Source organism: Temnothorax curvispinosus, unplaced genomic scaffold (genome assembly GCF_003070985.1).
Source record: "Temnothorax curvispinosus isolate PA1 unplaced genomic scaffold, ASM307098v1 QBEX01017148.1, whole genome shotgun sequence".
Lineage (NCBI taxonomy): Eukaryota > Metazoa > Arthropoda > Insecta > Hymenoptera > Formicidae > Temnothorax > Temnothorax curvispinosus.
In genome coordinates, this window is record NW_020226928.1 from 1 (window position 1) to 15,048 (window position 15,048).

Here is a 15,048-nt window from a genome sequence, read left to right on the forward strand (position 1 = left end):
AAGCATTTATAGCGTCAAGTGGACCGCAGACTACGTCTTTTGACCAATCAGAACGGAAATCGCGAATCGCAACCGCCAGCAACTACTTTCTGATTGGTCCAAAGACGTAAACGCAAACGTAGACGCAATCGCCAATCGCTCGTGTGATACGAGGCATAACTCCAGCGAGAGATATGTGTATGAATACATATGTATTGTTGCATTGTATTTACGTTCATTTTATCACAAAAAATACACATTTGTGTTTTCTTGTAAAAATAAAAATGTTTAAAATAAAATAAAGTTAATAAATTAAATTAGAAAATATTAAAATGAGTATAAAAACGAAAGGACATCGATAAACTCTTGATTGCTCTATTTCCTTAATATGCACATGTGTATGGACCAATCAATTTTCTTAAGCGTCGTTTAATGCCGTGGCACATAGAAAAACTTAAGCAGTAAAACTCAAGCAGTAAGCAAATCAGCCAATCACAGTCAAGAACTTAAGGCACGGCCCTAAGCGGCAGCGAATCCAAACCGTTGATTTCTTACTGCTTAAGTTTTACTGCTTAAGTTTTTCTATGTGCCAAGGCCCTACAATGGCAGCAGGAGTATGCAGGCTTAAAGCCCGGTGTCCACGATGCAAGAACTGTGTCCAAGTTTCGGTTTAAGCCAATGAAACTGCTACTTTTCTATAAGAGCTGCAAGTTGATTGGCTTAAATCGAAATTTGGACACAGTTCTTGCATCGTGGACACCGGGCTTTAAAAGACCGTCTACAATAGGTGCAGCTTGAATCGTAAGAAATTGACCAATCACAGTTGAGTGTGAGGAGAAAAGTCGACTGTAATTCGTCAATTTCTTACTGCTCCAAGCTTACTACATGTAGACGGCCCCTGAAGGTTTTCTGTCGCAAGTTTTCTGTCTCTTATATTTTGTGTCACCCGTCAGACCGTCAAGGCTCTCTTCTCGCCTTTTGTCAAAATAATTAACAGAAAAAATGTCAGCGTGGAGACAGGCGGGATTGAAGTAAGGGAATCAATTATCGTCATTGCCTTTTATATTTTACATTTCTTCTCTCATGCATGTGTCAAGTATATAATCATTTTTCATTAGGATTGTTATGTAACCGAATTCTCATGTGATGTAGTTAATTAACGATAAAATCTCATTTTAATTCAACATTGTTTGTTATTTGTGCACAACAGAATACTTGAAAAGCTGGATAATATATGCATACGAATCTTCTTTTCCTTTTTTTTTTGTTGTAGTTACATCAATTACTCTCAAATCGCAGCTAGGTTAGTCAGGCAAGCTTTAAAAACTGATCTGAGGACAGAGGCTGCGAAACGTGATGAAGTCAATGTGAAGTTTACTCAATGGAAAGATGGGAAACCCGTCAGTACGTATGACTCCAGATTTATTATCGCAGTCTCAAATTTATGTTAAATGAAGAGGAAATGTAATCGTCGCAGTTTACTACTCTGTCGTCATTTATTTCGTATCAGTATATCATTATTTCTTTCTTGATAGACTTGTAGATTTCATAGAGTACTTTTTCTATAGTATTTATTTTTTTATTATGCTTTCGTTACACGTACAATGTATTTTGTTACAGCTGAAAAGATGTGATCGTAATGATCAGTAAGTTGATGTTAGGAATGTGTTTTTAGAGAAATATTTCTTGTGTTAATAGAGTGTCTTTAATATTAATAGTTTTGCAGGTGTGACAACTTATTTTAGAAAGCATTTATTTGCCTTTTAATTTAGTCATTGTGTGTGTGATACAGTCAGTAGTTCTGCATTATCTTTTAAGGTATAATCACATTACAGACTGTAGTCAGTCGCAACCAAATGGTTGAAAAATAGACTCGGAGTTAAATTGTAATCCACAATCTGATCGGAAAACTATGCTTTGATTGACAATCAACCTTAACTCCAACCACAATCGAGCTTGCAATCTATAGTGTGATTACATCTTTACTGCGTTATAAAAGGATTTAACAATTGTTCTCTCATATTATTGTGTATATACATATATATATTTCATAATTCTAAGCGGTACTTTTAGCATGAAATTGTTCTTATACTTAAATGTAATATTTATCCTTAACGCTACCAATATCAAGTTATAAATGTAACAATGATTAAAATTCCTCTTTAAGGCCAATTAACATTTTTACCTTCATGTGTGTTTATTAACAAGTCTCATCCTCTTTAAAATTTTATAGTATTTATGTGTGATGTCGATAATATATATACAAATATTTTTGTTACAGAAAATGCCTAGATGACAATATCACAGATGGATGCAGAATTCATCCAATATACATTTATAGCCATAAGTATGTATGAGGATCTCTGTCTCTAGATAAAATAAAAACATTCTTCGCACTGTCATTGTTTTTCTTCAATTTAACCTATCGGTGGTTAATTTTTATACCGTCATCTTACAACAGGGCAGTGAGTCTTGCAATGTACTAAAAATATAATGGATTTTTTTTATATGGCAAAAGTACTTTTAGCAAGTTATTTGTTTTCGAATGTCAATACTTACTAATAAATTCCGAAACTAGATCATTCTCATTCTCTCCACGCATAGTTCCAGTAATCTCTTCGTTTTCTACCATCGGCAAAAATAATTGTACAAACTCGGCTGTATATGGAGGGGTTATTGATTCTAAGACCTAAAACGTAAATATCCATATCATAGTAAAAGCGATATAATCGATACGGTACTCTATTGAAAGAACAGTATTATAATTTACCTCGGTAACAAAATATCTGATTAAAGATATATCTGTATCTCCACGTTGCCAACATTGCTTGATGTAGCATACAACAGGCACCACGCAGTGTCTGCTTAGCATGTTCACCATTCTGTCGATTAACATCTTCTTCATTTCTAACTACATGGGCAGAAAAATTAATTCATATAAAATATTGACAATTGTTTGTTCTTTTAATTGGCGCAATATAAAATATGCTTACTTGTACAAGTATCTCTAATTCGTCTTGTTTGCTTTCAAACAACTGCACGAGTAATCTTAAGACTTTTGGATGCAACAAATAATGGTTAGCCACAACCTCATCCAGTAAAGCGAGATGCACAGGGCAATGCTCTGTGCATAATTTAAAGTATGACGGTTCAGTCACGGTACACTCTACCCACCGTATTACACCCACGCCTACGACAGGAAATCTGTAATAAATAAATTTATTATTAGTAAAAGAAAAAAATTCTTTTGCTTGATATAGACAAGATATTAGAAAAAAAATCTTGTACCGCATGCATTGATACAAAGTTTGCAACTCTGCTATTAGCTCAGTCGATCCTTTATTTATGTTACATATATTATGCACTTTCTCAATCGCCTGGATAGTTGTTTTCAAATCGTCCTTATTAATTTTGCGAGTATTGCTTTTCTTAACGGTTGTCTCACATACACTTGCCGCATAAGCTAGTAAATATATATATTTTGATTTATGTTCAGGATTTATCTTTACACCAGGCTTAAAAAGTGCATCAACCAGTAATTCTGCAAGAAAATACAAAATTGTATTATAACTAATTTTTATTACATATAGCCATTTTATATATTATAACTAATCCAACTAAATGATTTTTGATTTCTCAGTGAACTTCTGATTAGATTCTGGATAGCTTAATAATGCAATAGACATTTATTAAGGGAAAGACTTGGATTAGATTCTTGGTCCTCCATGTATAATATAAAAAATGTTGATTGAGAGAATATTATTTCATTATAAAACAAAAACTAAATCAAAGTAGCTGAATAAATCATGATATTTTGACTTAGTAAGGACAGAAATCCATAGCGAAATGAAGAAAATTTGATTTCTTGTTGTAAATTTTAATAATATTGTAAATAGCTTTATCAACTTACCCAAAAATTGTGGATTGCGTAACAGTTCGATAGGAGGTGGCTCCGCTGTGGAATAATTTCTAAATAAGACTGTGATGTCAGCGGGATTTAAGGTGTTTCTTGATAGCATAGATGCTAGTGCCTGACATGCCGCAGGACTACTGGCAGCGCCATTCAGAGCCATTGTTATCGGGGTGACGTCGTGTCGATTTTGTTGCGCGCACTTGGTGATCTCTTGGGAAAGTCTTTTCATCATGAAACCACCACGGGATTCTTGTGCGAGAATTTGCAACAGGACTTGACTGTACACATAGGTGTGTTGGCCATGACACACCATTTTTGCGCACTCCTGTATGCTGGACTGCCAGTTTTCTGTATTCTGAAGAAATCCAGCAATCGCGGTCTTCAACACGCGCGAGAAGACCTCGATTTGCTGAGCCGCTGTCGAAATGCTTGTAATCTCACCTTGGAATCCAGCATCGGATATAAGCTTGATGGTGAAGTTTAACATTAAGCAATCCGGGTACTCCTCCGCAAGTCTATAAATGAGAGATCGCCAAGTGGGATGCTGTATCATTTCGGTTAACCAGGCGGGAGTTTCACCCTCTTCCGTAAAGATCTTGTCCGCCTTCTTGGGATCGAAATTTTTAAGGATCATGCCCTTCAAATTGTTTTCCACCATTGCCTGTACGTCAGTGACATTTACTCCGGCGATGATCAACCATTCCGCAAGTAGGTTTGCCGTCTGTGCGCAAGCTGTGTAATTTTTGGACAACAATTCTATAACTTGTTCAGGATTTCCTCCAGCTTGAAAGTATCTTTTAAGTTGGGCGAAAATGCCAGGCTCCATTATGTAATCGGGCGTTTTGAACTTATCCAGGCATTCGTTCAGGACCTCCTGTGGATTATCGAATGTGTCTTCCCCGCTACAATCGTCGGTGCTTCGATTCATCTCATCTCCCCAACCACTGCGATCATCATCGTAATCGGCTTCCATCTGCACACATTTATATTATCTATATTAATAGCAGTGTACATACAATATGAACATTGCATACAGCTTCCTAAAATATGCTACAAATCATAATAAGTTCAAAGATACCTTTCGTTATTTCCAATAGAAAAAATTCAAAATTATATGTATGACAATACAATCATTTATCAGTCTTCCTTATAAATAATCAGTGTATAAATAATCTTTAATGTAACATAAAGTGCGTTTTCCTACAAGTGACACAAGTGTAGTTTTGTCTTTGTTACTCATTGCCAAAAAAGCAAGATAGAGCAATGTTTGTGTCAACTTGTGTCACTTGTTGGAAAACGCACATATTTAACCTAGGAACGGACGCTGGGGTGAAATACACTGCAGTATCAAAAAAATTAAGTCACAGTAATATGTTATTTCGTTTTTTTAAACATTTTTTTTATTTTTCCTTACTTTTTACAAAAAATGTTGAGTAAATCTATATACATATTGTCCTCAAATACAAATAATTTACAGAACCAGAAAAAATATGCAATATATGATTAACAACGAGTTTTAATTGGGGTGTAAAAATCACCCCAGGTGACCATTTATGCAACAAAAAAAATCAGGCGCCCGTCCCGGGTTAAAGGTAATATTATAAAAAAACAATACAAATACAGGTTAAGAAAGATTGTAATTCACGAAACAAGGAGCACCTTGATAGAAATTCTTTACTTTCAAACGTATCACGATTCTCAAGTAAAGGAAATATTTATCCACAAGGTACTGTCGATAAATCGAAGATTATTATTTACAAACCTTTCTCAAATAAGGCAAAATTGGACAGAACACTATACGACGCAAATCATACCAGATTAAACTTGACTATACTGCGCTTGACGCTTGACTGCGTCGACGCTTCACGGCTGTTGACCGTGTTGACGGCTGTTGGCGCTGTCGCAGAACGATGCGAAGTAATGCATAATTCACACGGTCAAAATCTTCCGTTCTCCGGAATCAATTCACGCGAGTGCTTCGGTTTTTCTTTTGTTTTTCTTCAAGGTTTTTAATATTGCGGCAACTTCGGTACATTGTTCAACTCTTGAGCGCGATTTGTAAAATTTTTCGTAATAAAATTGAAGCGTACAACAGATTTTCTAGAAACTAAAGTCGAGTTTCTCCGGAGTACTATCGAAACTATTCCGGAAATACGCGCGTGACGGGACGCGTGATTGGCTGTACCGCGTCGTCGCGTCACAAACGCAGCTCCGGTCTCCCCGCATCCGATTGGCCGACCACGCGTCGACGGCGACAGCGAGGTCAGCGAGAGCGGCAGAGAGCGCGCGCAACTCGCGCGGTCACGTGGTCGGAGCACGCGCGGTCGGGCGCGATTTGAAGGAAGCGCCTACTGGCGCCCCGGTGGCGGTCTTCGGTGATCCGAGCGCGGCCATATTCCCTATTTCCCTCTCGTGACTCGTTCTCGTTCCGCAGGAGGTAGGAAAGGTGGTGCGCGGTTCCGGCGGTGACCGAATTTTTCCCAGGGAGGCGATGCTCGCGGCGCGCGCGTGCGTTTCGTAACGGTCGTCGTGCAACGGCGTAGTGCCTCTGGGAGTTCAGGACGGCTAATCATGCCCAAGGAAGGCGGCGATCCGGCCGGCAGGCGGCCGTCGTCGCGCAACGCGAAGCCCTACGACGCGAACAACGTGAGTAGTCTCACCACGACGGGCGACCGTCGCGGCGGCGTGTGCGCCGTGATCGAGCCCACGACGACGACGACGATGACGACGGCGGCGGGCCGCGCGCCCTTCGCGCGCCCCTTCGTGGTCACCAGGGTGGCACGGCGATCGGACCGACGTCGAGCGCCGACTCCTCGCCGCATGGTGTCCCGCATGCCCGCCCTTTCCCTACGACGAGGCCCCCCCACGCGATACCCACGGTGTCACGGTTATGTGAGTGAGCCCGACGATAACCTCAATCTCCTTTCCCCCCGTGTGCCTCGCGGGCCGTCGCTGGACGAGTGTCCTCTGTCCTCGGCGCGACTCCGCACGTCCGTCGCCGCGAGAGACGCGCGTCCGCCCGACGTACCTCGCGTAGGCCTCCGGCTTTGAGGAACGCGAAGTGCGTTCCTCTGCGTCTCTTCCTCTCTCTCTTTCTTCTTTCTCTCCTCCTTTTCCTCCTCCTCTTACTCCTCGCGTCCCCCTTGCCTCGCGGAGCATCGCGCGCTCCGCGTAGGTCTTCGCGCGAATCCGCGCGGTTACGTTGCAACCGTTCCCCGAACGCATCCAGACACGGTTCTCGCGCGGACGAAATCCTGACATCATTGAAATCGAAATAAAAAACTCATTGTTTTCTATATTGCGTCATGTTACGTAATTTAAATGGTAGCTCGAAAAGTATACTCTCACTTGCAACCTAACCAAATGAACGGTGCAAGCTCGGTGAAACTTACAGCGTTACGTTATTTTTCGTGCAAAATTTGCAAATGTTCTATCACCATTTGATTCTACTTAAAAGCACTGTTATTATGTTTTAAATCCTACAGGGTTCAAATGCGTTCCCTTATATTTTGACGTTGCTCGTAACGTACTTGAACCCAGCGCTAATGGAAACGTAATCGTGCATGGATTATTCTTAGAACGTATTGTCGCTCTCTGTACAATATGCGTTTAATGTTACAATATTGATTATTTAGATTTGTTATAATATATATAATATATTAAGTGTAACATATATATGACATTAATACGCTGTATATTATATAGTTGTGTATTTATATTCTTTACAGTCATTTGTGAGAAAAGTAGCAACCAAGGTGACAGATTTTATACCACAATCATCGTGGATCAGTAAGTGGTTCAATACCTCTCAAGATAATGAGGGTACGTTAGAAGGTAGAGGGAATAGTGAGGAAACGGAACTCGAGGATGATGTGCAGCAGCCTCCAATTAAGCGAGCGCGCATTCGTATGGATGTGACTCATCCACCTGGCACGTTTTCTATAAAAACGAGAGTTAAAACCACATTGAATACGGTTAAGCCCTCTAAAGAGCAGTATCCCGTTCATAGTGAAATGGTAACTAGACGAATTTTAGCGACGAAACGCTTGGAAATGGATAAACTTATTGGGACTTGCTTGCAGACGGAAGATTTTCTGGAACCTGCAACAGCTGGACCAAGCGGAATAGGCCGTTTAATATCTTCGACTCCTGCAGTATCAGCAGACATTAGGACTGTAACGTCTCACAGGTCTGACTTAAATTCGTTAGCTTCGTCGACTAATAATGGAATAGCAAATGGGATGGATGATAATTCGGAGTCCAGTGAAAGTACCAGTGGATGCAGTTCGCTTATTCCACAGATAAATAGGCACGAAGGCCCATCAAACTTGTTGTATAATTCGACGTTTACCAGTAGAAAGAGACATGTTGATGATAAATTGACATTTAGTAAGTATAAACATATTGCGTTAAAAGTTAATTACAAATGTGTGATATTAAATTGATTAACTAAATATGCTTAAATTGCTGAAGCTCTTTGGTTGAAAATCTATTTTTAAAGAATAATGTGCCAATCCATATATTGTACAAGTGTTATCTTTTTGTTTCAGCTAATCATTTACAATCCCCAAGGTCCTTGTTTCTAGACAGTAATTCTCGCGATACTTTAAGCAGTCGTAGACCGAGTTTTAACGCATCAATTATAACAAACACTGCAGATCGTGCATCTTCGCTATCCTCTCCTTTTTATAGTGGTAATATTACTTTTGGAGGTGCAAATGCAGCAAGTCTTTATAAACGAAGTCGTAATATTTTTAACAATTCAAACGAGGTACGCAACTAATCGAGGGACGATCTGATCCTTCGTGTTTTAAATTACCTGAAACAAAGATCAATTTGTTGATCTGAATTACACTGGTCTATATATTTATTTTAGATACAACTTAAAGTACCAAGGAGGACAAATGTTGAAGTTCAACCTTCTGATATGGAAGTTGATTCATCGGGGATGAGTCAGACCGCCAAAAAGATATTGGAAGCATTAGAACATTTCTCGTCACCTATATCCGACGCGAAGAAAATTCCGTTGAAAAACACGAATAACGCTGTGTCTACGGTAATGAACAGGAAGAGAGCGCGAGAAGAGGTGGCAAGTCCAACCGCTAGAATTGGTTTGCGCCATTTGACGCGTGAATTAACAGTACCAACCGTCCCCGATATATTGAAGTTAAGACGAAGACAAAAATTACAAGATACAACTCTTATGGCTAGAAAAATCGTTTCCGCTCGTAGCGATCCACCGCCTTCTCGACAGGAGTACCAGTTGAGGTACGTTTACCAATTGTAGTTTTGTAAGTTTGTCCAAATTTATTTCGAAAATAAATTAATATTTATCTTTTTTTTTAGAGCGGAGGATGCCGATAGTGAAAAGTATCGCGGCAAGTTAAAGGGCAAATCTAAAGTAAATCTAGAACAACAAGAAACGGTAGCGCCTGTAAATTTGCCGAACATACCTCTGCCAATTACAACATTACCCAATTTCAATTTTACCCTACCACTTCCTCCTTCATATTCCGCAGGCAAAACTGTGGCAAATAAGGAAAATACTTTTACATTTGCTAGCCCTATTAAGGTGACAGAAGCTGAGAAGAGTTTGCAGTCTGTCGACAATTTCACTTTTAGTAATCCGATCATCGCTGAAGACGGCGCGAATAATACGACTGATCCGAATTCACGTTCAACTACAGAGAACGAATTTACTGTTGATTACGCGATCACATCTATACCGAATTCATTTCCCAATTTTATTTGGGCTGGCTCATCTACAGCACCCAGATTAAAAACGAAGGTAAAGAACGGCAAGAATGATTCCGTCGGATCTGCGGTGTCGAAGGAACTGAAATCTGGAAGTGTTTTGGAAGCATTGGTCCAAAAATCTAACAAAATCGTATCTAATTTAATCGGACAGGTAAGCCCGGGATTGGCTTCTGAAACGACACACACTGACAAGACTGCTAGTACATCCGTCGGCTCGGATTCTGATGTTGCAAACACGTATGGTACAGAGTCGTCTTGGGAGTGTAGTGAATGTATGATCAGGAACAACAGTACGGATAAACAGTGCACTGCGTGTAAGACTTCTCGGTCCAATCCTAATGAGAAAACTTCGTTGCCCTCAACGTCAACAACAGATACGACAGTCGTGGAACCAAAGCCAGTCGCACAGGATTGCTTCGGTTCTCAATTTAAACTATCTACGAATCAATGGGAATGTGCAGCTTGCTGTGTAAGAAACAAGCAGAGTGATGCCACATGTGTAGCGTGCGCTACACCAAAACCGGGAAGTAGTTCGACGATTCAAAAAACTGTTAAATCTCAAAATTCTGATTTAATGGAGAAGTTTAAACCTGCCGAAGGATCGTGGCAATGCTCCGGTTGCTTACTCAGAAACTCCGCGAACGTTATTACGTGTGTTTGTTGCAATACATCTAAACCTATGACCTCTGTAAAAACAAAATCGAAGAAGACGGATAATGTTACGGAGTCGTCTGCGCAAAAGTTAAATACTAGTACAGAAGTCACGGCAACGCAGAAAACGTCTAATAATTCTGAAATAATGAGCAAATTTAAACCAAGCAAAGATTCCTGGGAATGTCCAGGATGTTTTGTTAGAAATAACAATTCCGTTACCACCTGCCCTTGCTGCAGCACTTCTAAACCTAATTCCACTGGTGGGCCGAGCAAAGCGGAACAGACATCGAGTAATGGGTTCGGAGACAAATTTAAAAAACCAGAGGGTGCGTGGACTTGCGATTCTTGCTTGGTACAAAATGACGCTAAGCATACGGAATGTGTGGCTTGTCAAGCTTCAAAGCCTGGTACTGTAAAATCAAACGAATCTTCATCGAACACTAACTCTACTTTGCAATTTAAATTTGGCGTATCATCTACCCAACCGGGTGGATTTAAGTTTGGTCTGAATAAGGTCGACGATCAATCTAAACCCGATGCATCTCCTCTAAATGGATTCAAATTTGGTAATCCACAACAGAATAGTGGCATGACACAATTTACGTTTGGTATTCCAAAGGAACAGAACAAAGCTGTAAGTGAAGCATCTAAAACCAATAGTGTCACAACGTCTTCTAGTAGTACAGGATTTCTATTCAATGTAAAAAGTCCTGAAAAACCCGAATCTACCAGTCAGAATCAGGAAACCAAACAGGAAACACTTTTCGGTACGCCGAAAAGTGATGGTTCAACAGCAGCAAGTGAAAAACAGAATACAAGCATTATGTCCAGCGCTCCATCGACCGCTTCTCCTTTCACCTTTGGTGTACAGAAACCAGAATTTACTCAGCCTGCTTCAAATAAGGAAACGCAAAAGACTTCCTTTGTAACCAATGTGACAGAAAGTTCCAAGCCAGCAGCAGCAACAACTGATGCAGCACCAGTCAGCACTAATCCAATGTTATCGTCGTTACTGACCCAAAAAAATATTACGAAGAGTATATTAAACGCAAAACCGGAGTCGACGTTTTCATTCGGGGTACCAAGCGGTATAAGCGCTGCCACTACAACTTCCACGAATGCAACGACTACTTGTCTTCCAACTTTTGCTCAACCTACTTTCACATTTTCCGACACAAAGACGTCATCTCAGTTAGCTACAATACCGTCTTTCGGTCAGGTTCCGATGTCGTCTGCCGCGTGCGTATTATCCACGAGCGGAGGAAGCAAGACAACCGAGACTACTCCGTCAACCAAAGCCGTGAATAATACACCGGTCGCTCCGCTCTTCCCGATCGTCTCGAGTGCCACACCGCTATTCAACGAGTCGAAGACGACGATAGCATTCGGCACGGACAAACCGTCGTCGTTCGCCGCAACGGGCAGCAAGCTGCCAGTTTTGCCAGGATTTTCCATGCTCGAGAACAAAATTCCAACGTTCGGCGGTAATACCGAGAGTAAACCAGCGATTTTCGGTACGTCGGAAACGAAGTTGCCCGTATTCAATTCACCACCGCCCACGGCAACTCCTCTACCAACGTTCGACACACTGTCCAACAAGACTACTTCGTCGCCCTTCGGATCATCTAATGCCTCGGCTTTTGGAAACACTACCACACCCGCTTTCGGAGGTGTTACGGCAACACCTACTATATTCTCAACCACGAAGCCAGTCGAGACTAATGCGCCGAACTCGTCTTTGTTCACGTTTGGTTCGGCTTCGTCGCAACAATCGGCAAGCAGCGGATTTAACTTCTCTACGAATGTTAATCCACCACCGTCCGCGTCGTCTGCGAAGCCGCTCTTCACGTTTGGTAGCAGTTCGAGTACGCCGTCGAATGTATGCAGTAACAATACATTCGGTGGCGGTACATTTGGAGCTAACTCTGCTCCAACGAACACTGCCAATTTCACGTTCAATCCACCTAAACAAGAAACACCGGCGGCGTTCGGTCAAGGTGCAGTGGCAACTCCGATATTCGGTGCCCCACAGACAAATCCGCAGACTCAAGTAACGTCATCGTTTTCGTCTACACCTTCGTCCAGTACAGGATTCAACTTTGGATCCACAGCTCCGGTTGCTGCGACATCAGGAAGTTTCAACTTTGGAGGAATGGTGAATATATACAAATTATTGATATATATTTAATACATTGAAAATGCAGATATAATTATTTATTGCCACAGATTTTACGTTTTTTTTTTCCTTCCCCAAATAAATTGTATTGTAATGTTGCAGCCATCTACATCGGCGACACCCGGAGCATTCAATTTTAATTCTCCTGCTTCTGCTCCCGCTTTCGATCCTAATAGTCGGCCTTTGTACAACTTCACCAAAGGAAGTGCACCACCAATATTTACGTAAGTATTCATGGCTCAAATTTTCTCGCGTTTACGCCTTTATACTTTACGGAATACGTACTAAATAATATATCTTGCTTTATAGTGCTCCACCTCAATCGGCGGCCCCAGCACCACGGAAAATCAAAAAAGCATTTCGAAGATGCGTGCGTTAGAGAGCATATGACAACACGGTTCACGCATACACTCAGGTGCGTCCCTACATCTATCTGTGTATCTGAGTGTGTCTACGTTAAACGTTATATAAAATGATGTAAAATGAAATTCTGTCATACATCAATCAATTGCAATGTGGTGGTATATACCAAGCATCTTTGTAATATAGTAACCTGAAGCTGACCGAATATGCTTGCGTACAACCACTTGTGTTCTCTCTCTTTCTCTCTCTGCAGGAAATGTAAATTATAAATTATTTAAATTATACAAGTTATAACGAAAATAATATCTTTGGAGTTGGCATGAAGCCAGTAAATCGTGATGGCGTTGCATTACTGAGACCTTACCAAAAAAAAATTGGATATGATGTATATGTATCGACATGACGTACTCGAGATAGCGTACATATTTGCCGAAATCGAAAAGTACCTCGATAAAGAAAATTAATAAGCACTTAATGTGTGCAATTGAAGATAAATATTAGTGGGAGTATTGCCACCCGTTCAGGTAAGTATAAGTCAGTCACATCTCGTAGCACGCTTTGTAGAAGAGTCTTTATACGAAACTTATTGGGTTTAGTTTAGAAGCACTACGTGCGCAGGCATCGTAATTTTTTAACTAAGCATTATGTACAGGTTAGCAGCTAAATACTAACTTAAATATTTTTGATGCATTTGATGAATTTTGATGAAAAAAATTTTCAAGTAAAAAAGAAATTAAAAAAAAAAAAATTTTTTTTTAAATTGGTTAAACCAATTTAATTTTACATAATACTGTTTTATAATACTTTCATTATTCCATAATATTACATTTAATTCTTCGAATTTAATGTTTTTTCGAGCATTTTTTTTCGTTTAAAATACAAAATATCAAATGTTAAGCTGTTTTATTTTATTAAAAATTATGAGTAATTTTTATGTTCATGTTATATGTTAAATTTTCACATTTTCTGTAGTTTATGTTAATCATTTTTTCAAAATTTTACACGATTCTATGTGCAACTAAATTAGTATCTTAGTGATTTATGATGATGCCAGTTTAAAGACGCTTGCAGAATATCGTGACATTACGAGCATTGTGTGTGAACTGACTATATATCAATAAAATCCCACTATATACACGTACATAAACATATATACATATATATATGTTTATACATATACATATATAGATATTAATTATATTTCAATTAGAATTTCATGGGCAACCCTACACAATCTTTGTAGAAGTAGTCCAGGAAAAGTGTAATATACACAAAAATGGCATTCGGATAGTACAAACTGACGATTACTGAACGTTTCCATTGAGTAGTCGAAATTATATATTTTTTTTATATATTGAATGAAATAATCCTATAAGAAAATACTGAATGCCATTTTGATAGGATTATATTGTAATGTTGTGTGTTTTACCATAGAGTGAGTGAAATAAATTTGAAAGAAAGATATGTTGAATGGAGATAAGTTATTATGGGGCTTCTAAAGAGTTTCTATCTAACATTTTGGATATAATTCTTGTTTCTTACAAGTTTCTGGTTTTTTTTTCGAATTATGTGCTATTTTTATCTATGATTAATATGTGCTCATATATAGTGAAACGTAAATAAAAATTCGATTTTATTGAATTTAAATAATGAGAGGTCTGTTTACTTATATCATTCACTTTAGATATTGTTAAAATAAAATTAAAATAAAAAGTTTCAAAAATCTCATTCCGATTATTATAAATAATAAGAAACGCGCGTTAATCTATCAACTTTTTTAAATAAGAAATTTTTTGATATTTTTTTATGATAATACAACGTATTAGAATAATTGTTATAAGTGCAATTTTTAGGATGACAAATTTACACAATTTTGAAATTACTTAAATAGAGATTGTAAACATAAACCATTCTTTTTAGAAGCCCCTACAGCGGAAAGTAGTTAGATGGCGTGTAATAATGATTAATAAATCATTGAAATCATGCACATCTTATTTAAAAACAGGCTAGTTGTGTATAATGTTGGCTTAGACTTGACAGTAGCCAAGAATAACTCGGCACATGACCTATCTTATGCCATAGTAGACACCTAGGTACAAAACATTCTGTTGAACATTGTTGTTTATCCGTTGTTATGTAATATTTACATGTAAACATTAAGTTCTGTACATTGTTAAGAGACAAAAATTCATATGATATAGTTTCT

The 15,048-nt window shown here is 39.0% G+C and overlaps 3 protein-coding genes across 6 annotated transcripts; 2 read left to right on the top strand and 1 right to left on the bottom strand.

Annotated features, from left to right (window-relative positions):
- The first annotated feature begins 878 nt into the window (after window positions 1-878).
- On the top strand, window positions 879-2,381 carry LOC112467310 (protein stunted-like). 2 transcript variants are annotated; one of them, XM_025035870.1, is made up of 4 exons: window positions 879-1,010; window positions 1,253-1,383; window positions 1,600-1,625; window positions 2,261-2,381. In XM_025035870.1, the coding sequence occupies exons 1-3, from the start codon at window positions 982-984 to the stop codon at window positions 1,611-1,613; spliced, it is 174 nt and encodes a 57-aa protein (XP_024891638.1). In that variant the 5' UTR covers window positions 879-981; the 3' UTR covers window positions 1,614-1,625; window positions 2,261-2,381. The 2 variants fall into 2 exon arrangements, with proteins under 2 accessions (XP_024891638.1, XP_024891639.1); XM_025035871.1 differs by lacking the exon at window positions 1,600-1,625.
- LOC112467309 (negative elongation factor D) lies at window positions 2,371-5,755 on the bottom strand. Its single transcript, XM_025035869.1, has 7 exons — window positions 5,655-5,755; window positions 3,890-4,865; window positions 3,268-3,520; window positions 2,973-3,183; window positions 2,750-2,890; window positions 2,539-2,668; window positions 2,371-2,461 (listed from the first exon to the last, which is right to left on the bottom strand). The coding sequence occupies exons 2-7, from the start codon at window positions 4,863-4,865 to the stop codon at window positions 2,427-2,429; spliced, it is 1,746 nt and encodes a 581-aa protein (XP_024891637.1). The 5' UTR covers window positions 5,655-5,755; the 3' UTR covers window positions 2,371-2,426.
- Window positions 5,756-6,280: 525 nt separating this feature from the next.
- LOC112467295 (nuclear pore complex protein Nup153) lies at window positions 6,281-13,047 on the top strand. 3 transcript variants are annotated; one of them, XM_025035847.1, is made up of 8 exons: window positions 6,281-6,538; window positions 7,621-7,908; window positions 7,975-8,281; window positions 8,443-8,663; window positions 8,769-9,160; window positions 9,239-12,458; window positions 12,582-12,703; window positions 12,789-13,047. In XM_025035847.1, exons 1-8 carry the CDS (start codon window positions 6,464-6,466, stop codon window positions 12,856-12,858), a joined length of 4,695 nt encoding a protein of 1,564 aa, XP_024891615.1. In that variant the 5' UTR covers window positions 6,281-6,463; the 3' UTR covers window positions 12,859-13,047. The 3 variants fall into 3 exon arrangements, with proteins under 3 accessions (XP_024891615.1, XP_024891616.1, XP_024891617.1); XM_025035848.1 differs by lacking the exon at window positions 6,281-6,538 and adding an exon at window positions 6,710-6,784; XM_025035849.1 differs by lacking the exon at window positions 6,281-6,538 and adding an exon at window positions 7,062-7,216.
- The last annotated feature ends 2,001 nt before the right edge of the window (window positions 13,048-15,048 follow it).

What these genes read in the sequence shown, in the direction of transcription:
- LOC112467295 (XM_025035847.1), top strand. Translation starts at nt 6,464, where the DNA reads ATGCCCAAGGAAGGCGGCGATCCGGCCGGCAGGCGGCCGTCGTCGCGC. An exon ending in AGCCCTACGACGCGAACAAC is followed by an intron (nt 6,539 to 7,620) that starts GTGAGTAGTCTC and finishes TATTCTTTACAG; the next exon opens with TCATTTGTGAGAAAAGTAGC. An exon ending in AGTGCACCACCAATATTTAC is followed by an intron (nt 12,704 to 12,788) that starts GTAAGTATTCAT and finishes CTTGCTTTATAG; the next exon opens with TGCTCCACCTCAATCGGCGG.
- LOC112467309 (XM_025035869.1), bottom strand. Translation starts at nt 4,865, where the DNA reads ATGGAAGCCGATTACGATGATGATCGCAGTGGTTGGGGAGATGAGATG. An exon ending in ACGCAATCCACAATTTTTGG is followed by an intron (nt 3,521 to 3,889) that starts GTAAGTTGATAA and finishes ATTTTCTTGCAG; the next exon opens with AATTACTGGTTGATGCACTT. An exon ending in TCTAGTTTCGGAATTTATTA is followed by an intron (nt 2,462 to 2,538) that starts GTAAGTATTGAC and finishes TTATATTTTTAG; the next exon opens with TACATTGCAAGACTCACTGC.
- LOC112467310 (XM_025035870.1), top strand. Translation starts at nt 982, where the DNA reads ATGTCAGCGTGGAGACAGGCGGGATTGAA. An exon ending in TGGAGACAGGCGGGATTGAA is followed by an intron (nt 1,011 to 1,252) that starts GTAAGGGAATCA and finishes TTTTTGTTGTAG; the next exon opens with TTACATCAATTACTCTCAAA.